Source organism: Miniopterus schreibersii (genome assembly GCF_964146895.1).
Source record: "Miniopterus schreibersii genome assembly, chromosome: 14".
NCBI lineage: Eukaryota > Metazoa > Chordata > Mammalia > Chiroptera > Miniopteridae > Miniopterus > Miniopterus schreibersii.
The window spans coordinates 39282925-39307956 of record NC_138114.1 but is presented as its reverse complement, the minus strand read 5'-3'; the positions used below and the strand labels follow the sequence as shown (position 1 = coordinate 39307956).

Sequence of the window (25032 nt, the reverse complement as noted above, 5' to 3'; positions counted from 1 at the left end):
ATCTCATAGTTCAAATTGGCATTTCCTTGAGAACTAATAATGTTGAGCATCTATGCATGTGCTTATTGGTAATTTGTGTATGTTCTTTGGAGAAATGTCTTTTCAAATATTTTGCCTATTTTTAAATTGAGTTCTTTTTTGTAAGAATTCCTTTTATATTCTGGGTACTAGTCTCTTAACAGTTATATGACTTGCAAATATGCTCTCTCTGTGGGTTGTCCTTTTACTTTCTTTCATTTTTTTTAAATTAGAAATATATCTTTATTGATTTCAGAGAGAGGAAGGGACAGGGAGAGAGAGAGATAGAAATATCAATGATGAGAGTCATTGATCGGCTGCCTCCTGCACGCCCCTTACTGGGGATGGAGCCCGCAACCCAGGCATGTGCCCTGACTGGGAATCGAACCACGATCTACTGGATCACAGGTTGCCCCTCAACCGCTGAGCTACACCCAGCTGGGATGTCCTTTTACTTTCTTGATAGTATCTTGTGAAACACAAATTTTTAAATTTTGAGTAAGTCCAATTAATTTTTTTCTTTTGTTGCTGAAGTTTTTGGTGTCATATCTAAGAAACCACTGCCTAATGCAAGGTTATAAAGATTTATACCTTTGTTTTTTTTTAAGAGTTTTATAATTTTAGCTGATCCATTTTGAGTTAATATTTGTATATAATATGAGGTAGTGGGCCAACTTCATTCATTTGCATGTGGATTTCCAGTTGTCCTAACACCATCTATTAAAAAAAAAATCCTTTCCTCACTGAATTGTCTAGGCATCTTTGTCAATATCAACTGACTGTAAATGTATGGGTTTATTTTTACATTCAATTTTATTCTATTGATGTATATGCCTGTCCTTATACTTGTAGTACATTGTCTCCATTACTGACCCTTTGAAGTAATTTTGATATCAGGAAAATGTGAGCCCTGGCCAGTGTCGCTCAGCTAGGTGGGCAGTGTTCCATACACAGAAAGGTCGCCGATTCGATTCCCGGTCAGGGCACATGCCCAGGCTCTAGGCTCAGTCCCCGGTAGGGGGCCTGCAGGAGGCAGCTGATCAATATTTTGTTATCACATCGATGTTTTTCTCTCTCTCCCCCTCCCCCCTCCAAAAATAAATTTTAAAAATCAAGAAATGTGAGTCTTCCAACTTTGTCGTTTTTCAACTTTGTTTTGACTGTTCTGGGTCCCTTGAATTTCTGTGTGAATTCTAGGATCAGCTGTCAATTTCTATTAAAAAAAAGAAAGGCAGTTGGAACTTCGATAAGGATTGCATTGAGCCCTGGCCAGTTTTGCTCAGTGGTTAGAGCATCAGCCGACTGAAGGGTCTCAGGTTTGATTCCAGTCAAGGGCACAAACCTCGGTTGCAGGTTCGATCCCCAGCCTAATCAGGGCATGTGCGGGAGGTGACCAATCAATGTGTCTCTCTCCCATTGATGTTTCTCTCTCTCTCCCCCTCTCATTCTCTCTGAAAAGCAATGGAAAAAATATCCTCAGGTGAGGTTAAAAAAAAAAAGATTGCATTGAATCCGTAGATCAGTTTGAGTTGTGTTACCAACTTTCAAGTATTCCAATCCGTGAACATGAGATTTCTTGCCATTATTTAGGTCTTCTTTAAATTCTATAACACTTTGTAGTTGACAATGTGCCATTCTTATGTACTTCTTCTGCTAGATTTATTTCTATTCACTTTCTTTTTCTTCTTTTCGAAGCTATAAGTGGAATTCTTTTAACTTCATTTGCATATTATTAATTTCTAGTTTATAGAAATACAGTTGATTTTTGTATATTGACCTTGTACCCTGCAACCTTACTGAACTTGTCTATTAGTTCTAATAGCTTTTTGGGTGGGTTCTGTAAGGTTTTTAAATAAACAAAATCATGTCATCTGCACACAGAGATTGTTTTACTTCTTCCTTTTCGATCTGGGTGCCTTTATTTCTTTTCGTGCCCTGGCAGGCGTATGTTTAGGGACTATCTTGGTCTTTCCTCTAGGGAAAACTGGTGGCCATTGGGCATCAGGAATTTCACTTCTGTGCTCTTTCACATTATTTTCTTAAATTACTTTTTATCCTCTGTCCCATGGTTAAACCTTGATTATTAAGTAGAGCCTTAACCTCTTTCTATTTCCATATAAAACATGTCAAAAACAAGAGCGCATTACTTTGCCCGCAAGTGCTGTTTTACAATGCTCCCTTAACGGTAAACTCATAATTCCCTTTCCCTCTCAAGCTTGAACTCAACTGAACATACCAATTAAGTTCTAGGCGTTCTTCCCTTTCCTCTTCCTTTGTGGAATTTTTGCAGATAGTAATAAAAGAAAACAACAGGCCCAGAGTGAAATAACAAACATAAGATACAGAACATCTGAAGGAAATGTAGAAGTATGTTTAACCAGAGGGAGGACAGCCAGGTATAAAACAGGAGGAAATGAAAAACAGCAGGGCTTAGTAAGGATAAATTATTTAACTTGGATGTAGGTTAATGGGAAATAAAACAGACTTGGAAGGAACAGTGCAATTATAGAACAGGAAGAAAAAAAAAGGTCCAGCCTGAATATTTTAAGCAAAACAAGGAAAGAGGTGGAAAGCCAACTTAAATTATTGTCTGGCAAGACCTCAATGAATATAGTTGATTTTGGATGCACTGAATTAACCTGAATCTTGCTTCTTGTTTAAGGTGAGGGCAACTTTACATGAGAAAGTGAGGGGAGTTGGTTCTAGGAAACTCAGAAGCCTAGGTATTGTCAAGATGGCCCTTGTTGGAAGATGCAGCTTCCAGTTGTAAAAAGCCCCCCTTCTCTTTTCCACATGAGGATTCTCAGATAAAGTAGTAAAAGTGAAAGCCTTTTCCACCTTATGATTACCTCTATCCCAGGCTGCAGACCTTCTCTTGGACTGTTTCTCCTTTCTTCCTGCTGCTGTTAATCAGCATTTCCAGGAAGCCACGTTGTTCCAGGGTTGGACTACATTTTGGAGGAATGACCTGGACTGCTCAGCCTAGGTTGTTGATAAAAACCTGCTTTCCCAGAGTGTTTTTCCTGCTGCTAACTTCCTCTAGGGTCCCTGTGACCATATGACACACAAGAGACCTGGCATTTCCCCAGGGCCAAAGTATCAGCTGGTATTAATGTGTTTAATGGCAGCAGACTCCTGGTTTCCTGCTGCCAAGACTGAATTTAACCTAAAGTTACCTTTAGGAAGGACAGGGTGGATTACTGGGGTATGAGTCAATCTTTGTAGCTTTTACTTTTTTTTTTACTCATAAAGGTACAGGAACAGGACCTAGATACCATGGTGTACCATAGAGATAAGTCCCAGGAGACTTTGAATCTCAGCCAAAAAACTCCCAGACACAGTACAATCAGATTCACTTCACTTTTATTATGAACAAACACAATCTTAGATAAGTACAACTAGCTTCAGAGTTATTAATAGAAATTATTCCAAAATTATTATTAGGTCACAAATAACTACTATCCCACATAAAAAGGGAAAAATCCCACCCAATTAAGGAAAAGGTATCCTGTGCATGTTTCCATGGCAATGAGTTTATGCATTTTCAAATTTTGTCTGGCTAGTTATCCACCACTTATCCAATGGATTTATTCAATTTCTCAGAGAAAACCATATAGATTAATGATAGCATCTGGGACACATGGTTCATAGTGGACACAAATGCATGGTGGATACTGCTACTATAAAAATACTCAGGACTTAAGAGAATTTCTCTGCTGAAGGATCCCAAAATGCTTTATAAAAAGCATTAGTCACACCTCAAAACTGCCCTTTGAGGTAGGTATTATTATCCCCATTTTAACAGAAGGAAAACTGAGGCACATTATTGTTAAGTGACTTGCCCAGGGTCACATAGCAAGTCAGTGGCACAGTGGTAGGAGAGGCCTTGGTCTTAACCACCCGGGTAGTGTTGACATCTTGCTTTCTTTAACCTTTCATGCTGACCCATTTGAGCTATACTTACAGAGAATATACTCAGGATACTAGAAAACCAAGGAGAAAAAGTTTCCATTTTAAATTCTACAACAATCTTTTAACCTAAAAAAAACCCCCATAAATCAAATGCATTCAAATTACTTCCACTCTCCATCAAATGTGGGCACTCAACAAACACAGACCTAAGAAAAGTTTCCAAAATGAAGCCCAGAAGGGAATCCTGCCAACAGCTGTACTGATAATTCTCCAGCCAGGCCCCCTTTTCTACCAGCCACTTCTGTAGGCTCTCAGGTGCAAAGGAACTCCACAGAGGAGCAAGGAGGGAGTGAGAGCAGGCTCATATGCAACACTGATTAGAAAAGATGTAAGGCACCCAAATAAGTTGTCAGCATACCCACAAAGCAAAGACTGTTAGAAATTCAGACTTGATCAGATCTGAGTTTTTGGATCATTAATGAATTATTTGAATTCAGCTTTAGAATCTTGAAAAGTGTTCCTTACTCAGCAGACCCCCCCCCCCCCATATACACTGGGGCCCTCAGCCTGAGGACCCCGTCCAACCTTGTGTAGGGTCATGGCATAGATCAGATCCATGGAACATGATTAGAAAGATAAAGTTGGTTTTGATCATAAATTATAAAGCAGGCATCTGATGAGCTGTGGAATTAAAACTATCCAACAGACATTTCCCAGGGATAGGTGCACAGGTCAGCAGATCAAAACTAGTGATCTTCCATTAGATTCTTTTCTACTGAGAGGAACAGCCCAAAAGACGAAGATGCCTTTAGACCAGGCATACTACCCCTGTGGCCTCTATCTATTTAGTTAATATAGGAAGAAAGGCCCTCCCCTTCCTTCCCCCACTGGGATTCAACAGTGGACAGAGAATTTGGTATTGTACATTTCCAATCTTGATAGAGAAAAGCCAGGCTTCTGAATTGATGACTCAGTTACAGGGACAGGACTGGTCCAAGGTTCTCAAAACACTGATTTTTTTTTTTTTTCCAGACCTCTTCTACACTATTGTCTACCCTAGGCTGTGTCCTGGGGAATGCTGGTTAGTTTGCTGAACAGAGATGCTGTTCAGCACAGTTCACGGTATCTCAGATCCCAAGTCTCAGCCAAAGCTTTGCAGTGTACCCTGGCTCCAGGGAGCGAACAGGGCCTCCTTTCAAGTGAGGCACTTTGGAACTCGCCTTTGTTTCTTGTGCTTCCCAGTGAAGTCTAGGCTCCCTCCTACTTCTACCAGCATTGCAGTCAGCTGGGAGCACGGACTAAATCTGGGCAGGGTAAATAAGCAAGCAGGGGGCATCCAGTATGTTCTCTGGTTCTGACCCAGACAGAAGAGACTGAAAACAAACTCTCTTTTGCTCCATGGCTGGCTCACTGGCATGATGCAAGCATTCGGCTTGGCTGTGCCTCATGAGAGAGCGCCTGAGCCAGGGGTGTTTCTGGTAGGGTTTGCCAACCTTGTCTTCAGTCATCAGTGTGGTAGGGGGATTACAGGGGTGGAGGTGGAGAGACTCTGGAGGCCAAGTGGGAGTGGCAGCTAGCTCAACTTTATAAAGAGAAACAGTGGTTCAGTGACCCTGAGCATTCTGTCTGCCTGGACAGCAATAGCCATCACTGCCTCTGAATACACAAAGGAGGCTGCCTGTCCAGAGAAAAAAGAAAACATCAGGGAATAGATAGAACCGGTAGGGGAAATGGACAGATAGGGTAGAGCCAGGAATCAATAATCAGTAATTAAAAGACTCCTACTTGGCCCCAGGCAGTCCTGTACTTTAGGCTAGATCAGCGATTTTCAACCAGCGTGCCACATTTTTAAAACACATAATACTTGACTATTTAGTCAGGGGCACTGACCTCTTTTCCTTTAGATTGTCAAATTAAAAAATGACAACAGCCAACACAACAATGGCCATCCGGTGTGAGTGAATCAAAATTATACCTTTTTTTGTTTTGTTAGATCAGTAAAAATATTTTTTGGTGTGCTGCAGAATTTTAGTAATTAGTTTACATGTGTCATTAGACGAAAAAGGTTGAAAATCACTGGGCTAGATGTTAACAGAGAATAAATGAGTGAAATAGCCTAACACTGTAGTGAGAAGCCTTCTAGTTTTTACTTATTCCAAGGAGAAATAGGAGTCAATGAATGAACCTAAGAACTAACTTGTTTGGATAACCAGCTTTCCTATTAGGACATCCAATAACTTACTCAGTAAGCTTCCAAATCCATATCCCCAGACAATGCATTCTCAAAGTCCTTCTTCTGTAAAGTCAAGTCTCAGGAACTGCCCACAGACCCTGTTCCTCAACCTCTCTATCCCCTGTCCAATAGTGGGGGCAAAGTAGACAACCCACCTAACTCTTCCTCTTCTTCAAGCATTCCTCTTTCAGAGGAAAATACTCTGAGTGAATTATTTCATATTCTAAGCAAAGTATATCTGTATATATATATATATATTTGTTTGACCTACCTCCTAAAATCCTTCCTTTTTTGGAATGCTCACCGTGATACCACCAATGCATTCCTTTTTTGGATGTCTGAAATGCTGCAGCCACCTTATTACTATGAGTGGAGCTGACCCATATCCCAAGGGTCAGATGGCAGAGCAGAAAGGTGAAAGAATTTTGATGATTCCATGAGCGATTGGATTCACCAATTCTGGAAACAACCAACCTCAAGACTTCCTGATATATGAAATAAATCTTTCTGTCATTAAAGAAAAAATAAATCTCCATCAAAGACCACTTGTACTACAAACTAAATGCTTTTTCTCTATCCTCAGCCTACAGTCCCTTGGGACCTAAGATTTGCTTTTGTGTTCTAGCATCGCCAAGCTCCACGGCCATTCCCTACTCGGAGTCAGGAGAGAAAGGAAGCACGCTGTGTGGGGGGCTCCATGTCCTCACCAGGCAGGCAGCTATATGTTTGCTCACATCAGGAGCTTCTTGCTTTGTTTCCCACCTCACCCCATCCTTACTCATCAATCATGCCGCGCATGCTGACTCTCTCCCCTGACAATTTACCTGCTTTAGAAGCTTTGTGCCACATAAAGTTGCTTTTCCATTCCATCTAGCAAAAGCCTGACATGAAGATCATTAATAGGAGTCTTCCCAGAAGGTTTTGCCAAATCTCTAGCTTGAGCCACCTACCTTGAAGCTCAGAACAGTTCAAGGAAAGAGTTATCTGGGGCGGAACCACTAGTTTCGGATAGAAAGGCTGCCTAGACTCCAGAAGTTGGACACCCAACAATGCCTTACCAGCTGCTTGTCTGGGAGGCTACGGGGAGAAGAGAAAGGAAGGTGACAGGACCAAAGCAAAGAAAAGGGTGATGGGTCTAGAAGACAGAGAAGAGAAGAACTCAGCATCATGAAGGCAGAGTTGTTGGCTTTCAATACTTTTGAATTTTAAAAGAATACTGTACTGGAATGGGTTAACATCATCATCTTTAGCATCCTGGTAGCATTATTCAGTAGTTAATAAACAGAACATTAAAATTCTGCCTTGCTGGCTTTTGGGAAAGGAAACCAAGGGACCCCAAACTCAGCCACTCTTGTAGCTTCCATCTCCAGTTCTTTTAATCTTGGCCAGGACGGCCGCCTTGGACACTTTCTTCCGGTCATAAGCCAGGCCGAGGGCAGCCATGCAATCGATAAAGAACGTGGTTAAGTTGATGTGCCAGCGGTACTCACTGGTGGAGTAGTCATAGGGAAAGGAGTGATGGTAGTTGTGGAAGCCCTCACCTGGAACAGAAACAAAGAAAGAAGTTACCACACTCTACGGTGACTTGTTATCTTCCTGACCTTGGAACGCCAGTTACCTAGCAGAGTGCCTCAAACCGAGTAGAAACCTGCTGTTGTTGAATGAATAAGTGAAACCAGTCTCTTCTACTCTGAACCAAACAGATCCCTTCAGAGGCTTCTTAAGAAATGGATGGGGAGACACCCATGGCTGGCTGGGAGCCCTTGGGTGAGGGGGACCGGCAGTTTCTCTCAGAGGATAAGATGACTAAAAAGAAACTGCTATCACTGGAAATGGATTTTAGATTGGAAAATTCCAGGGCTTCACTAAATATTGGTCTGAGATCCTCAAGGCTCTGTGTGTCTGTGCATGTTAGGGTGGGGAGAGGAGAGTCCAGAATGAAGAACTTTTGTTGTGTTTCATAGAAAGGTGAGCCAAGGAGTGCGCCTGCCCTGGTACCACCTCCAAGTGTGAGAGATGCCAACAGAATCGGACAGCAACATCCAGAAGTCAGAAGGAAGGAGGCCCAGCCCAGGGGCTCGATTGTCCTCGGCCACTAGTGGTTCAGTAGATTCTCTGACTTCAGGTTCTCTGAGTTTTGACCCTGGTGTGGTGGTGATGCAGATAAAACAGAAGCTCTCCGAGGGAGCCGGACCCAAAGTGCTTAGATACTCGCTCTGGCTTCTGAGATTCTGGGATGAGCAGTTCACTCTGCTCGGATGGAGGAAAAACAAAATTCTGGATTCACGATGATTTCTATAACGGATGAAACTTCGGAAACTCCACAGAGAGTTCTCCACCTTTGGAAGAACTCTTCTTTCTGAACTGCACTCAGCACTAACAATACTGACCCTTATAAGGCCGGGGTAAAGCGAGGCAAAGAATGTCTAGTAAAAGCGCACATCGAGCCCTTTGAAGATAAAAGAACCTCAGTAGCTAGTAATGACATTAACAGCGAGCAAGCCCAGGAAGTCCGGCAAAGTAAATGACACCCTGCGAGGCACCTCCAGCCGCGTCCTCTCTGTGACACTCGATTATCCGCAGTGTGAACTGAGTAGGAGGGTGGAATGATCCCGAGGCTAAAGGCCACGGGATTGCTAATTTCCATAAATCGCTTTGCAAATAGGCTCTGTGTCGGCACTCACCAGGCCTATACTTATCAGATTTAAAACTGAATCAGACACACACACACAGCCACGGCGGGGGTGGGGTGGGGTGGGTGGGTGTTGACAATGGATAGAAGAAGGACAAGACTTTGCAACTGGGGCAGCAAGATACGGCCCAAGAAAAGCTCCAGGGAGGTCAGCTTTGGCAGAAAGAAGATGAACATGTGACCGTGGGGAAGGCAATTCAAGAAGAAAAGATTAGGAAGGCAGGAAGCGAGCTGGAGAACAAAGAGCGAGGTGATAACAGAGGAAAGCTGCAGGTACGGAGAAATAAATAACAGGCAAAGTAAGATGCTGGGAGCCGCGTTGTTGTTTTTTTTCTTTTTTCCACAAGGGAGCCACTCTGAACGGACGGGTGGTCAGAAAGAGGCTGCAGCTGGGAAGCTCACTAAAGATCCATTTGCAGTATACAGGGCAAATCACATTCCAGAAACTTCCATTTCTATGAAAATCTTAGACTTCCGTGGCCTAGGTGGTGTATTTCAAACACGGTTCAGAGTGAGGACATGCGCAATGGTACAAGATGCCTGAAAAGACGAGGGAGAGGCGTGAAAGTTAAAAAGAGATGCGAAAAAACCCCAAACACTTTGAGGACAGATAGTACTCATAAAGACGGTCAGGATGGAGACGACGAAGGAAGATTTTAAAGAGGAAAAAGTGAATTTAGGCCAGGACGTGCATAAACACGTGGAACAGTGAGGTTCCTAGATGTAGCGGGTGGCCAACGGTACTGATCACCGGTGAGGAAGGGGTCGCTGGGTTTGCTTAAGGAAAGCTAACTCCTGGCCTTAGCAAAGGTCTCTATTTGGTTGAAAACAGTGACAGAGAAAAAAAAAAAATGGAGACAGATAGTAGAACCCTGCTGTCCCGGACTCTGGCTATTAGGACTCAAATTATAGAGAGGAATAATTTCATGACTAGCCAGCGTTAGATCAGCCAGCAGGCACTTGTGATCAAACTAACTGCTTTAGCAGGGGGTCCCTAAGGCATACTGGGGGCAGGGGGTGTTCCCGGCATAGAATAAAGCAGAAGAGAGAGAAATCCAGGACAGGAGACAAGAACGGCAGGTGGTGGGAAAGGGCCACCAACAGCTGCTCTGCTGTCCTTCAGATCGGCATCACCAGGCAGTGAGGCAAGGCTTACACTGCAAGCAGGGCCTATCTGAATACAGCAGAAAGATAAAAGTTTCCTGAATTAAATGACAAGTATTAATTCTACATTTTATATGGCATATTTAAATATAAACCACTAGGCACACCAGCCATCCAGAGGACCCTATAGTTCCGTTTATACATTCCCTGCCTCAAGCCAGACTGCAGCCCAGCCCAGAGGTGACTGGAAAAAGGGAAGCCCAAAGGAGCTCATTTGCGGTGCGTTTGGGGATTGTTTTAGAACCTGGAATCAAAGCCGTTGTTATTTTTTACCCTTTCCTTTTTATATAAGACTTGTTACCTGGCTCTCAAGAGTTTTCTAATATATTGCCCCTTAATTTAAGAGTAGGAAAACAGATAGAGAGAGGTCATAAAACAAGTTCATCTGGTTTTTCTGGTTCCCGGTCTAATACCCAAAACAGCAGACCACTCGATGCGGTCTTGGGGCGCACTGCCCACTTACCCACAGCTCCCAGCGAGACCAGGATGTTCTCCCGGGGGTTAATGTTCTTGTCGTAAGGGCGATATCCGTAGAGGTGGGCGGCGCTATTCACCAGCCAGGTGGCGTTGAGCACAATGGCATACCGCAAGAACGTGGCGACGTACAAGCTGTGTTTAAAAGTTTCACCCCAGAAATACCAGGGCACAAACGTGGGCAGGATGAAGCACATCAGCAGGATGGCGGGCTTGTAATACCTACATCGAGAGACCAGGTGCCGAGTCAGCGGAGAGAGGCCTAGGACCTAGCCCATTGCCATCGTCATCAGGGTTGGGCTGTCTCTTTCCTTCTACATTGTGAGGACAGTGTGGCAGGAAACAGAGCAGGAGGGATGGGGTGGGAAATCCTGTGAGAATGCTGTGTTATTATCTGACTTTTAAGATGAGGTAATGAGGGGTTAAGTGACTTTTCTAGGATTGCACCACGAGGAACCAGTGGAACAAGAATTGGAATGCTGGTCATCTGATTCCAAATTCATTGCTCTTTTTTTTTACTATAGCATAATTCCATGTGGGTAAGACAGGCGAGGTCCAGGTTACAAACGAGTACACTGAGTTCTCCTGCCAGGCTGTTTTTCCATTCCGCCTTTGGGCTTCTCTCTCTTCCCTGTCAGTGTTCTCTGCAGAGCCCATGTTTAGTGTCTCGCCTCCATTTCCTGCCAGCCATCCTATAATCCTTCCCCTTCTTTCCCCTCAGGATCTTTGATGCCTGCAGGTCTCTGATCCTCTGCAGGAGGCCCTGACTCATAATTCAGTCTCTCAAGTGTAGACCAGGCCATTGACTTGATTTCCTGCATCTCTTCGGCGGTCGAGCCTTAGGCTCTTATATCATCCAACTCCTTTCCATTCTGGCCGCTGCTTCCCTAACGAATCCTCGCTCCCTCCCTTCGCTCCCTGCTTTTCACCCCCTTCGCCAACGGTCTCTTCACTTGTCATGAGCGTGATCTCTCTGAAGCGTGCCTCCCACCATGACACATTCCCACTCCAAAAATGTGGAATGGTTTCCTGTTGCCTATCAGGTTAAATCCGGAGCCTGCTTCTGAGGTCCTACAAGAATGGCACCAGCCTCCCTCTCCAGTCTTAATCCTACCACACCCTCTACTTCAAGCGAAAGGACTATGTTGCTGGAACATACTTCAGGCTTTAGCGCATTCTGTTCTTTTTGTACTGTTTCTCCCTCTCCCTACACCTGTGAAAATCTCTGCCCATCAGTGGATTCCAAAGCTACTTTCTTCACAAACCCTTCCCTGCTGTTCCCCACTATGCATTCTCCATCTCCTTCATGCCTCTTAGGCTATAAACTCCTTGAAGGTAAGGACTATGACACAGTCGTTTTCGTATCCATGGCTTCCTAGGTTAATAAACATTTGTTGAATTTAATTGGTTTAATTAAGATAGCTCAGAAAGAACAATAGTCTACGGCGGTGGACTTGGGGGTTGTTAAAAATTAGGCGTTTAAATTCTGTTTTTGAATATATAAACCCAGTAAATTTCTCAGCTTATGTTTATAAGGAGAAAAAAGGGGGGGCTCCCCAAATACCAGGTGCCCAGTTCCATCACCACTCCACTCACCTCCTCTGGAACATCAGCAGCTTCTCGGCTTTTAGGTCAGACAAGTCTAGCAAGCTACCCTTCTCTTTGACAGCTGGGTGTTTGCGCACAAGCAGCCAACCCACGTGAGAGAAGAAAAAGCCACGTCGGGCGTTGTGAGGATCAGCATCTGTTTCTGAAAACTTGTGGTGAACACGGTGATCTCGGGCCCATTCGTAAGCATCATTCTGGAGGGACAGAGAAGAATGTAGTGGAGGAGAGACACCCCTTAGGGGAATCCCAATGGGTAGGCATCTTCAAGAGCCCATGGCTCTCAGCCCAACCTCGCAAAATACCCAGGAACCCGGGCACCAAAGGAGGGTCATGGAGTTCCCTCCGCTTCCCTCCCAACTTGACACTGGAGCTTAAGTGGAAAAGCAACTTAAAGTCCTAGGACCACATGGATAGGCCTGGATGCTTCATGAAGGTTACACAGAGAGCAGAATGGAGGTAGATCACAGAGCTCAGACAGCTTCATTAGGAGAGAACATTGCATTCTTCGAGCAAGAAATGTTGGAAAAGGTCTTTATGGGTGCCTAATCCTGGGCAGGGGGAACAAGGCAGGCAGCCTCTCGTCCTGTGGACCGGGGTCAGTGGATGAAGCTTCAGGGAGCTCCATTCCAATGCCTTGGCCAGAGACAGATCGCAACTCAGCAAGGCCAGACATAAATCACAAGCTTGGCCACACTCACAAATAACCTCTGGGCTCCTCTGGGACCTCTTTTCAGCCCTTAAAGAACAGGTTAATATCCCTTCCTTATCTTTGCCCCAATATCAGGAGCAGGTATTAAGTCCTTTGGCACAGATGGTTATATAACTACGGTAAGTACCTAGAATATTGCCATGAGGAAGGGAACAAATTTGGTTGCTCCCCCTTTTTCCCCTCTGCTCCAAGCCAAGCCCCACATCACATGCTATCCTTTGCCCATTGCCACCACTTAATAGCTATGAGTTCCCACCCCCCAGTTTCCTTCATTCTCTCTCTGCTATAAACTTTCTGCCTCAACAAACATCCATACTTGACTTAGCCAGCCTGGTGGCCCAAGATAGGACCATAATGTTGGTCTCCCTAACATTTCAGTGGCATAATTCTCTCATCTATGAAATGGGAATAAGAACAGTCCCTGCCTCCTACGAGGATTTAATAAGGTCATCTATGTCAAGCGCTTAGAATAGTACCAGGCACACATTCAGGGCTGTAAGTGTTTGATCTTATCACTTGAAAACAAGAGAATTCCTGAGTCTGTGAAACATCCACTCAGTCCCGTCATGGTGGAGTCCTAAGATATTCACCTAAAATGGTGAATCTATTGTCCAATGTCTGCCCAGGAAACCAGCATCATAACCTAAGGCTAGTGCATTGTAGCCCCTAAAGATGAAGGACCTCAACAACCAGAATGTGCGATAACAGAGGAACCTTAGGATGAACAGAGAATTTCCAATTTATCTCCTATTTCCCTTTCCTAGTGACTCAGAAGTATGCTCACGCTTTATGGACTTCAGGACTGGGCCTGCACTGGAGGTGACCACAGGAGAGAGGAGAGTGAAATGGCTGTCCAGGTGTTGCTCCTCTCCAAGTGCTGATCTCCTCCATCTGCCCCTGATCATTGAGAGAGTGGAGGGAAGAGCTGAGCAGAGCTGGCTTCCTACCTGGAAAGCCATTGTGTTGGCGATGATCAGGAAGAGCCGCAGGGGCAGCCGAGCTTTGTAGCTCCGGTGACTCCACAGGCGATGGGCTCCTGCTGTTATGCCCAGGGCACTGATTAGGTAATAGAGAAACGCTGCCAGGCGGAAACAGTGAGAGGTCAATAATCTGGAAAACATTTACTTGGTTTCTCTATGTTGGCTGTGTCTTCAGAGGCTTCCGGTGAGGATCTGCTTTTCCCTGAAGTACAGAGACACCTTGGTCTCTTAGGTCTCTCTGATTTTATTACTTGAAAAATACCATCACCTCCCATCTTTTCCACCTAGGAAATGGAATAAGCTAAGGAGTTCCAGGAACTTTGGGAAGGCAAGAGAGAGAAGGGAGCACTTGCTACCCAGTCACTCTCAGTGATGAGGAACATTATCCCAGGTCCCATCTCCTTTGATCTTCAGCTAAGCTTCCCCTAAATTTTAAGGACCACAGACTACTCCTGTGGAGTTTAGGACCCATAAACAAGGGTGGTCTTAAATTTTTTAACAGCCAGTATGGTCCGGGCACTCACCAATTCTAAGGGCTCTGGGTTCTAGAGGACACTCGGGGGCTCAGAACTATGGCTATTTACCAACTGGTACAAAAACATTTCAATATTTAACAGGCAGTGTGGCCATATGCAGGGGACAATCTGCCCTGCATATAAGTCATATCTGCACAGTGTCTTAAGCTTAGCCAAGAATTTTATATTCTCTGATTGATTCTCTGGATCCCCTGAATGGGCTTTAATAGCCTCACTTTGCAGTTGAAGAAAAAGATGCTCAGAGAGGTTGTGTTCATCTATGGTCACAAGGCCAGTAAGAAGTGGAGCCATGGTTTGAAACTAGGATTTCTGTCAACAAGCGTTCATGTTCCAGCTATACTATCCAGCTCCCCAGGACATGCACATACAGTTCCTGTGTCTCTCCTTTGCCATGTCCCTCTGTCAGCTCATACACTCTCTGGCAAGGCTAATTTTAGACAATAGTGGGATATGCTCAAAACTGTCCGTGGAACACCCAGGACTGTCCTCCGTCACCTTCCTGGAGGCCTGCCAGCTCAGGAGGTGCCAGCTATAACCTCTAACTGGGAAGCAGGTTGCTGGGCGTACCCATCTTCCTCTGTTCAGTAGCTCTTGGAGGCAGGGGCTAAGTGAGGCCTTGGGAAAGCAGTTGACTGTTGACAATGTTTCATTCCTAGGAAAACAGCTAGAAACAATGGATCCTCAGTGGCCACAGAATTTAGTTGCAGTTGGAGACACCACACATTGTAACAAATTGTTCTGTGTTCTTCTAGAGCCATAGATAGCAGTTGCCTAAACAGCCCCCTCCTCTGCCCTGCCCTATGTTCCTCCCCCCGTCCCCTCCTACAGGATCCCGAGGACAGCCGTGGAGCCAGAGTCTATCCCAGTGGAAGTTCTGTCTCTAATCCCTTTGCGCTGTGACTTGCTGGCCCCGAGCCATATGGCAAGTATCTTCCCAGATGCAAAATCTGCCTGCATCTGCACCTGGGAAAATGACAGCTGAGCCACAAGCACACGAATCAAAAAGAATGAAAAACGGCTTTGGGCATGAAAGCAGAAGGCTCAGGACCAAGGAAGCTACTGGGGCTGTTTCAGGCCACAGATGAGCCTAGCGAGTTAACTCAGAAAGCACGGGAGATACTATTATTAATGGGGGAATTGGAAAAAGGACCCAGGCACTCTGGTGCCTTTTCCATCAATACCTCTAAGCCTATCAACTAGGAGGCTCATTCTCCTCTAATGTCCAAATTGATGGGTAAGCAAAATCTCATGGCTTTGGCCCTAAGAGACAGAAGTTTTGCTCCCTGGCCTACAGTGTTGCCAGAGATATCCCTTCAGCCTACCCCTAAGGGCCCTTCTGGGAGGCTCTCTAAATTGCTCGGTCAGGAGAAATGCTGCAGTCACAACCAGCTGCTAATTTAACACTGTCCTTGGGGATAGACAGAGGAGTGCTGATATCCCCCTATCAGGATGGTCTACCACAGGGCCCAGGGAAAGGAGTATACGAAAGGTCACCATCCAGTCTCTGTGTGCCACAATTCTCTGTCCAAAGGCACTGTGCACACTAATGGGCGGGGCACAAAAAGGTAGTGAGCACAGCCTTGGTTTGGGGACCGAACTCTGCCCCCTGCACCAGCAGCCGAGGGTGGGGAGCAAGCAGAAGCAGCCTGGCCAGACTCTGGACTTAACCAGACCTACAGGGAGTGCTGAGGCTGGAAGGGGCTTGCCCGCAACAAAACTACCTGTGAAGACTCCTCTTTGGGGGAGGAGGGGTGGGGAGCAGAGCCCACAATTTCCCTGGGGAATCCTCATGCTGCAAGGGAAGTTGGGCTGCGTTCTCAGAGGGGCTGGAGAACAGATGTGCCCCTCCCCTCCCAAACAGAAAAGTCGTTCCTGGTCCGCAGAAGAACTGATTTCCGGTGCCTGGCCAGCCCTAGCAATGACACACCTGTAACCTAAGGACCACTACCTTCCTGATCCTAAAAAAGTACTGTTGTTCCAGTTTGTACCTGGAAGGATTGAGATCCTGAGAGAGGGGAGCTACCCAGTTGCATTTTACTGTCTGAGAGGATTTCCCAGCATGAAACTCTAGGGACCAGATCCCAACACCTTTAGATGTAAGAGGTCCTAGGAGAATCAGCTAAAACTTGGCCTACCAGCCCTTCTATATAACTAGCCTCCAGGAGTACAGCTCTCAGCAGGCACCCCACACCTGAGACTACTCTGGAAACCCTAAGGTTGTTTTCTGGAGAGAGTTTTGGCTCACTACCCTCAGAGAGTGGGAATGTGGGGCCCCCAGCTCTTTAGAGTTCCCTGCTCTCCCCTCCCCAACTCAGGCTTATGGTGGCAGAGGTGAAAATGCCTGCAAAGCGCATGTGTGATTCCAGGGGGCAGGGCCCTGCTATCAGCTCATACCCATGGATCCCTGAAAACGCTGAGCTAAGGGCAGGTCAGGGACAGAATTGGGAACTGTCTCCCTCACTGCGGCAGCCTCAAGGCTGGGGCTGTTTGGGGCTCTTTTCTGGCCTGGTCTGGCTGTCCCTGCAAGGAGAGACTGCATGGATCAGGAGACAGGGGCTGGAGCAGGCTAGATGGGGGGTGGGATGTGAAACATTCCTTCAACCTTATTTCAAAGGCACGGTATGCTGAGTGGTGCATACAGTGCCCTGGAAACCTACAGGGAGTCACAGAGGACCACATCTGTTTAACTTGGGTCCTACAGGAGCCTTCATCTTTCTCTCTAACAAAGGAGGCTGGTGGGCCAAGGGTCAGGGCAAATAACTTTGTGGGTAACCACCTCTCTCTTCCTCCCTCTCCTACTCTCTTCCTGAGCAGTTTCTCCTGCTGTCCCAGGAGTGTGCTCAGCATATACCCCCTGAAACCACTGGTCTCCGTCCATGTTTCCATGCCTCCCAGGTAGGGGCCTTGATTCTTTTGTGGTTGGCAGGGCTGGGAGAAGCAGCCAAGCAAATGGCTTGAAACAGAAAAGGTCTTTCTGGTACAGGTCTACTCACTTCAATGCCTGCAGCGCATGGTCTCTGGGCTCCCTTCCAAACACCCATATGGAAAGACCCTGGCATTGCCACTCCTGCCTCCCAGTTCCCCTAGGCTCTGTTCCCAGCCCACTCAGCCTCTTAGAAATTGCTGGGCGCCCTGGCCCATGTGGCTCAATGGTTAGAGTGTTGTGCAGGGAGGGGTCTCAGGTTCCATTCCAGGTCAAGAGCATTTACCTGGGTTGCGGGTTCACACCCTGCCCCGCAGTCAGGAAGGTTCGGGAGGCAACCAGCACCAGCCATGTGTCCCTCTCATATCGATAGTTCTGTGTGTGTTTTCTCCCTCTCTCTCTCTCTCCCCCCGCTCCCTCCCTTCTACTCTCTGAAAAGCAATGGAAAAAGTATCCTCAGGTGAAGATTAACAACAACAACAAAAATCTCTGGGAAAACCTGGGCCTGGAGGGGCTGGTGCCTCTGTTCCACGAAAGCTCCTATCTTATTAATCATGGAGAGAGCCTGGGGTACTGGGTCAGGAAGACAAGGAAAGCGGTTACCAAAGAGCCAGGTGTAGACCTTGCACGTGGGGACCAAGACGATGCCATACAGAGCTCCCAAGTGTAGCAGAGACATAAGGATGATGTTCCTCCAAACATACACGACCTGGGGCCTCGGGCCCTTCTCGTCTTGGTAGCTGGGGTCGTAAATGTCATCTTTCATCTCGGGGCGGATGTCTTCTTCCGCCTGTAGGAGGCTCTTGTCCAGCTTGCCCTCCCCATTCTGCAGGATCCTGGAGTGAGGCTCTGTGATGGTGGTGGTGGTCGTGTAGGAGCTGGAGATCTGCAGGGGAGAGGAAGGGGGAGTCAGGAGAGGAGAGCCCACGTGGAGGCAGCAGGGGCCACCCTCGAACCAAGCTGGGGGGAGGGGGGTATTAGCGCAGACCCGGCCCCAATACGCAGGTTAACTGAAGGCGGGGTCTACCCCGGAGGGAAGGAAGGAAGTCCCCAGGAACCGTGCAGATGGGGGGGGGGGTGAAACCTCGAGGTGAAGGGGCAATAGGAAGGAGCGAAACACTTTCACCCCTCCGAACACACAAAGGAACCCCCGCAGGCATGCAGGGGGGTATCGGCACGACCCGGTTTTTCGGTTAAGCTTAAGAAACAAAAAGTTCGGAAACCAAGTCTCCAAATTACAATGCACGTTCCCAACAAACGAAGGCGGCACAACTCGCAAAAGATGGCTCTGCCCTCGGCGGAGGTCTCCACTCCTCCATCCACGCGGCCCCGAGAAGCGCAGCGGCGCGGCCCCGCGGGGTGGGAGCCCGCGCCGCGAAACTCACCTCCTCCTGCAGCAAGTGGGCCGGCATCTGGGCTCTCGGACGCTGGGGTCGCCGTCCCAGGGCTGAGGCTGCGGAGAGGCTCGGGCGGCCGGGCAGCGGCGAGGTCGCGGTGGCTGAGCCCGTTCGCGGGGAGCTGCGCTCGGGATCCTCCTGCCGCCGAGCGCGCCGGATGGATGTCCGACCCGACCCACTGCGTGTGAAGCAGCCGAGGCTGGGGATTTAAAGGCTGGAGCTGGCCGAGGATGGCAGTGTCCCGTATTTCCTCGGACTCCTTTTATTGGCTGCCAACAGGGGCAAAGTGCGCAGAGGTGGCTCGCCGTGGGACCCCTGCATGGGCGGAGAGGGGAGGAGACAGGGACAAGGGGTATTAGGGGAAGGACACGCGAAAACTGGATGCTGCAGACATACCGCGGTTCAGCCGCCGCAGCTCCTGCCCCTGGGGAAATGCTAATGGGCTTCTGTAGACTCTGGAGCGTCATTGGCCACGGGGAATTTGGTGCCACCTCGTTCGCCGTCGCCATTGGCTCGGCGCAATCTGCTGTTCCCTCTGCCGCGAGCTCCTCGCTCCCCCTCCCGCCCCTTCCCCTCGGCCTCTCTTCCACCGGCCGCCGGGCCTCCGTCCCGCACCCCGCGGCCGCGGAGACGCGCGGGAGCCTTCTTTCCGGAAGACCGAGAGGACCCGATCCGGGAACGGGGGACGGGGACCAGCCCGGGACTGGCCCCCGGGCACTTGGCGAATGGATGGGCGCCGGGGAAGTTTCGCAGAAAACAGTAGAGAAGCCACGGGGGCGCCCACTACGCACAACTCCATCCCGCTTTCCCTGCGGTTCCCCGGGACACGTGGGGAGGAAAGACGCGGCTTTAGCCGCGGGGTCGGGACCGCCTGGGGCCGGTGAAGCCCACCGCCCTCCCCAGCGAGCGCCGGGGCCTCGGTCCGCGGCGGAACAATGGCCTGCCCCGCCCACCGGCTCCGCGGAGCTAACCCGGGACCGCCGAGCCCGCCGTCTCCGCGCGGGCGGTGGAGCGAACGCGCGCAGCCAGCGATGTGCGGACCTGCACGCGCGCAGGACGCGCGGCCGGCGGGCACGCCCCTCGGCTCGCTCCCCCCGGCGCCCGCGAGCGCTCCCGCCCTGAGCCCACGCCTCCGGGCGGCGTGCGGGATGTTTTGGAGATTCTTCAGATAGTCAGATTGTAATTTTGAAATTTCTTTCATGGGGAAAAAATGCAGGAAGTACAGACACGTGCTTTCGCCCAAAGCAGGAGAAAGGTTACATGAAACTGGACTAGCTAACAGGTAGGAATGATTACTCCAAGCCAATTCTCAAGAAGCATTTAATTCAATCCTGACTGTGACCCTGTGAGGTGGGTAGTCCATGTTCCCTTCTAAAGATGAGAAAAGTGAGATATGGAGAGATTAAATCACTTGCAGCCCTAAAGTGGGGGAGCTAGGAGCCCAAACTCTTTATTCCCTGCGCAGAGCCCTGGGTTCGTGAGGTGCTCCACCGCACTCACCTGTCCCTCGTGTCCCCCCTGTCTTTTCTAGCCCTGTGCGAGCCTTACCAGGAGACTAAGCTGAGAACCAGGCAGGCTATGCACTCTCCCAGCCTCCTTCCATAGCTGTGCCTCCCCACACTAGCCCAGGGTCCTTCCCCGGGAAGAGGGGGAAATAAGGACTGTGTGCCAACAACTGGCTTCTCAGGAAGACAGGCGCCTGGGACTGCTTGAGAGGAAGACTAGGAGATCCTTGTTGGCCACTGGTCTCAGGGTCAGGCCAACTCTCTGGTCAGTCACCAGGCACCTCCATTCCAGCCCTGGCTCCCTGTCCAGTGCAGAAGTTTTATTTTCTTTTTAAATTTTTATTTATTTATTTGGGGGGAGGGGAGAGAAAGAGAGAGAAACATTGATTTGTTTTGTCCCACTTATTTCTGCATTTATTGGTTGATGTCCTAACCAGGAATCGAACCCCCAACCTTGGTGGGCGTATCAGGACAACGCTCTAACCAACTGAGTTACCCAACCAGGGCCAGTGCAGAAGTTTTGAATGAATCTAGATGTTTTCAGATATGGACAGCTTGTCCTGTCACGGCTCAGAAATGCGTGGCATGTGGAAGACAAGTCTGTTCCTCTTCAGGCTCTCTCTCTTCTTTGGGGATGTATTTTTAATTGTGGCTGATGGTGACTTTACCATTGAGACCAGCTTTCTTTCTCTTTAACTGCAGAAGTATATCTGACTTTGTTTCCTCCAGACTCTGGACTTTATCAGGGAGTAATATGAAAAAATCAAGGTTTCCTGGAAACTGCTCTCCTCACCCTTAAACTCTGATAGATGCTACTGCTGGTGTTACTTAGTGCTTAAGCCAGGCGCTAGTAATAATTCATTTTCTGCCTGAGAAAGGGGAAGCCTGCCAAGACAAAAATGTAGAAGTGGAGTATTTTATTCCTCTCTACAGATAAGATGCTATCCTGTGGGGCAAACTTTGGGAGTTTAGGGAGGGTCTGGCTTGGGGAGAGAGTTTTCAGGGAGAAATGGGTCCGAGCCCGTCTCATTATTGATAACTACGACTGAAAGGTGACTGGTTCCCTAGTTTGCGCTTCCTCCCTGAAGTTCATCCAGGCCATGTCACATAGCTATGAATGTGTCACCCATTACTTTAAAACTCTCAGTGACTTGCTGCTGCCCACAAAATATGACCACATGGTAGAAGTAATATTATGGGAAAGCATGAGCTTTGATATCAAGAAGTATTAGGCCAATGGCAAAGTAGAAATTGTAAATAAGTCTGTGATCAATATTTGTACACCATAGAGTTTATATATAAGATGATAGATATTTTAGTATATAAGAGGAAAGCACAAAATACGCTTGGGAGATGGAGACTGGAGCTATAAATCTTCTATGAGAAGAGGCACAAGGTACCATGGCAATTTTTAAACTTCATTTTGATTCTTGAATTCAAAAGGGCAAGAAGAACAGATGACCTTCAGCCATCTTACATAAATAAGGCGTCAATAGCAGGAAGTCACAGGAAACCATCTCCCTGTTCATTCAGCCTGTCTCAAGGGTTTCTGGACCTGGCTATTCTAGGCAAGGAATTGTTCATATTCAGGACAGGGTTGGGAATGCAAACCTATGTTTGGAAAAGTTCTCTGGTTCACCCCCACTTTTTTGGGTGTCCTGGTGCTCTAAGCCTGAAAAGCCTGAGGCCTCTTATCCAGCACAGCCAGGTAACATGACAGACCCAGAGGGCTATTTCCCTGCAACAGTTTGCCAGAATTATAATTGTTTCTCAGCCACAGCCTTGGGAAATTGTCATTACTTTGGACATGAAACTGATGAAAACATAATTTAGAATGGAATGATACAGTGTTTGCATTTATTTCAGCCACCACCCCCTTCTTTATTAGCATAAAAAAATTAGAGGTGATTGTGCTGGGGGAAGAAAGCTACCTACCTCAAATTAATCATATGAGAGTATTTTTACTGTTTCCTTAATTGGGAATTTGTTTCGCCTTGGCCCTGGTCATTCTGTGGCTTCTAAGTGACAATCGTCAAAGCAACACACTGACTTGGATTCTAAGTTGTTTCTTGGTCAAGGGGCAGAAAAAGAAACAAATTGTCCCAACAATTATCACAGTAAACAGCCGTTATGTGTAACGGGCTCATCCAGGCTGATAAACTTCGCTGAAACTCTAAATGATAAGGGAGCAAAGGAGCCGAATGGGCACTTCATAAGAGAAGACATATGGATGGCAAACAAACACTTGAAACATGTTAAACTTTTACTAATTATTCAATATCAAATAATAATGATATGTAATTGTCACTACCAAAGACCTGAGGATAGTCAAGTCTTTGGTAGGAGGGTAAATTGATTCACAAACATATTTACCACAACATTGTTTACAATATTAAAATAATGTTACATAACATTATAAAAGCTATAAACTATGATACAGGTTTTTTTGTTTGTTTTTATTGTTGACAGTATTACAAATGTCTCCCGTTTTCTCCCTTTTTGCCCCCCTGCACCCAACCCCAGCCCACCCCAGGCCTTCGCCATGCTGTTGCCTGTGTCCATGGGCTACGCATATGTGCATACATGTTCTCGGGTTAATCTCCTCCTGCCCCCTCCCACCCCCACCCCCACTGAGATCTGTTATTCTGTTCCATGCATCCGTACCTCTGCACCTACTTTGTTAGTTTATTGTGTCCATTAGATTCCACATATAAGTGAGATCGTGTGATATTTCTCTAACTGCTCATTTCTCTTAGCATAATGGTCTTCAGGTCCATCCATGCTGTCTCAAAGGGTAAGAGATCCTTGTTTTCTAGAGCCGAGTAGTATTCCATGGTGTAAATGTCCCACAGCTTTTGTATCCACTCGTCTACTGATGGGCAGTTGGGCTGTCTCCAGATCTTAGCTGTTGTAAATAACGTTGCTATGAACACGGGGTACGTCTATTTTTTCTGATTGGTATTTCAGAATTCTTAGAACATATTCTTAGAAGTAGGATCACTGGGTCAAAAAGCATCTCCATTTTTAATTTTTTGAGGACCTCCACACTGTTTTCCATGGTGGTTGCACCAGCCTGCATTCCCACCAGCAGTGTACTCGGGTTCCCTTTTCTCCATATTCTCATCAGCACTTGTTTGTTGTTTTATTGATGGTGCCATTCTGACAGGTGTGAGGTGATACCTCATTGTGGTTTTAACTTGCATCTCTGATGATTAGTGCCTCTGAGCATTTTTTCACATGTCTCTTGGCCATCTGTATGTCCTCTTTGAAAAGTGTCTATTCTAGTCCTTTCCCTATTTTTAAAATTGGATTGTTTGTCTTCCTGGTGTTGAGTTGTATGAGTTCTTTGTTTAGTTTGGAAAGTACCCCCTTATCAGATTTATCATGGGCGAATATATTTTCCCATATGGTAGGTTCCCTTTTCATTTTGTTGATGATTTCTTTTGCTATGCAGAAGCTTTTTAGTTTGATGTAGTTCCATTTGTTAATTTTTTCCTTTGTTTCTCTTGCCCTAGGAGATGTATAGGTGAAAATACTGCTACGTAAGATGTTTGAAATTTTATGGCCTACATTTTCTTCTAGGATTTTTATAGTTTCATGACTTACATTTAAGTCTTTTATCCACTTTGAGTTTATTCTTGTGTATGATGTAAGTTGGTGGTCTAGTTTCATTGTTTTGCACGTAACTGTCCAATTTTTCTGGCACCGTTTATTGAAGAGACTGTCTTTACTCCACTGCATGCTTTTACCTCCTTTGTCAAATATTAATTGACCATATTGGTGTGGGTCAATTTCTAGGGTCTCTGTTCTGATCTATTTGCTGGCTCTTGTGCAAGTAGCATGCTGTTTTGATTACTATGGCCTTGTAGTATAGTTTGATATCAGGTAGTGTGATCCCTCCAACTCTGTTCTTCTTTCTGAAGACTGCTATGGCTTTTCAGGGCCTTTTTTGGTTCCATATAAATATTTGGAATATTTGTTCTAGATCTGTGAAATATGCCATTGGTATTTTAATAGGGATTGTGTTGAATCTGTAGATTGCTTTGGGTAGTATGGGCATTTTGATGATGTTAATTCTTCCAATCCATGAGCACAGTATATGCTCCCACTAGTTTGTATTTTCCTCTATTTCCTTTTTCAATGTCCTATAATTTTCCAAGTACAGGCCTTTTACCTCCTTGGTTAAGTTTACCCCCAGGCATGTTATTTTTTTTGTTGCAATGGTAAATGGGATTTTTCTTTTTTTAGGTTATGTTTCTTAGAGTTCATTATTGGTGTATAAAAATGCCATCGATTTCTGGGGGTTAATTTTGTATCCTGCTACTTCGCTGAATTTATTTATTAAATCTAGCTGGTTTTTTTTAAAAAAAATTATTGATTTTAGAGAGAAAGGAAAAGAGAGGGAGGGAGAGGGAGAGAGAAACATCAATGTGAGAAACATCAGTTTGTTGCCTCCCATATGTGTTGTGACCTGGGACTGAACCCAAAACCTGGGAATGTGCCCTGACCAGGAATTGAACCAGCAACCTTTAGGTACATGGGGTGACACTCAACCAACTGAGCAACACCAGCCAGAGCCTATGATACAGTTTTATGCAGTCACACCAATAAAAATATTCTGCAAGAAGCATTTCTAATGACATGAGAAAATGTTCATGCTATAATGTTAAGAAGGTAGGACAAAAACATGTATTTATGTGATCACAACTGTAAAACAACATTGTAAAAGGGAGAAAAAAAGAGCTAATAGGCTGAGATCCTGGGTCTGAAAATTTACTGAGACACTCACTAACCTTGGTCAATTTACTTTGTTCTGTGAGCTTCAATTTCCTCATTTGTAATATGAGAATAATAATATTTATTTTTGCAAAATTGTTGTGA

General features: G+C 46.4%; 1 protein-coding gene across 2 annotated transcripts; it reads right to left on the bottom strand.

Annotated features, from left to right (window-relative positions):
• Positions 1-3364: 3364 nt before the first annotated feature.
• Positions 3365-19712, bottom strand: SCD (stearoyl-CoA desaturase). Of its 2 annotated transcripts, XM_081157919.1 has the most exons (7): positions 19618-19712; positions 18635-18961; positions 17853-18135; positions 13758-13888; positions 12090-12295; positions 10483-10715; positions 3365-7704 (listed from the first exon to the last, which is right to left on the bottom strand). In XM_081157919.1, exons 2-7 carry the CDS (start codon positions 18659-18661, stop codon positions 7505-7507), a joined length of 1080 nt encoding a protein of 359 aa, XP_081014045.1. In that variant the 5' UTR covers positions 18662-18961; positions 19618-19712; the 3' UTR covers positions 3365-7504. The 2 variants fall into 2 exon arrangements, with proteins under 2 accessions (XP_081014045.1, XP_081014044.1); XM_081157918.1 differs by lacking the exon at positions 19618-19712 and having other exon boundaries at positions 18635-19075.
• Positions 19713-25032: the final 5320 nt, after the last annotated feature.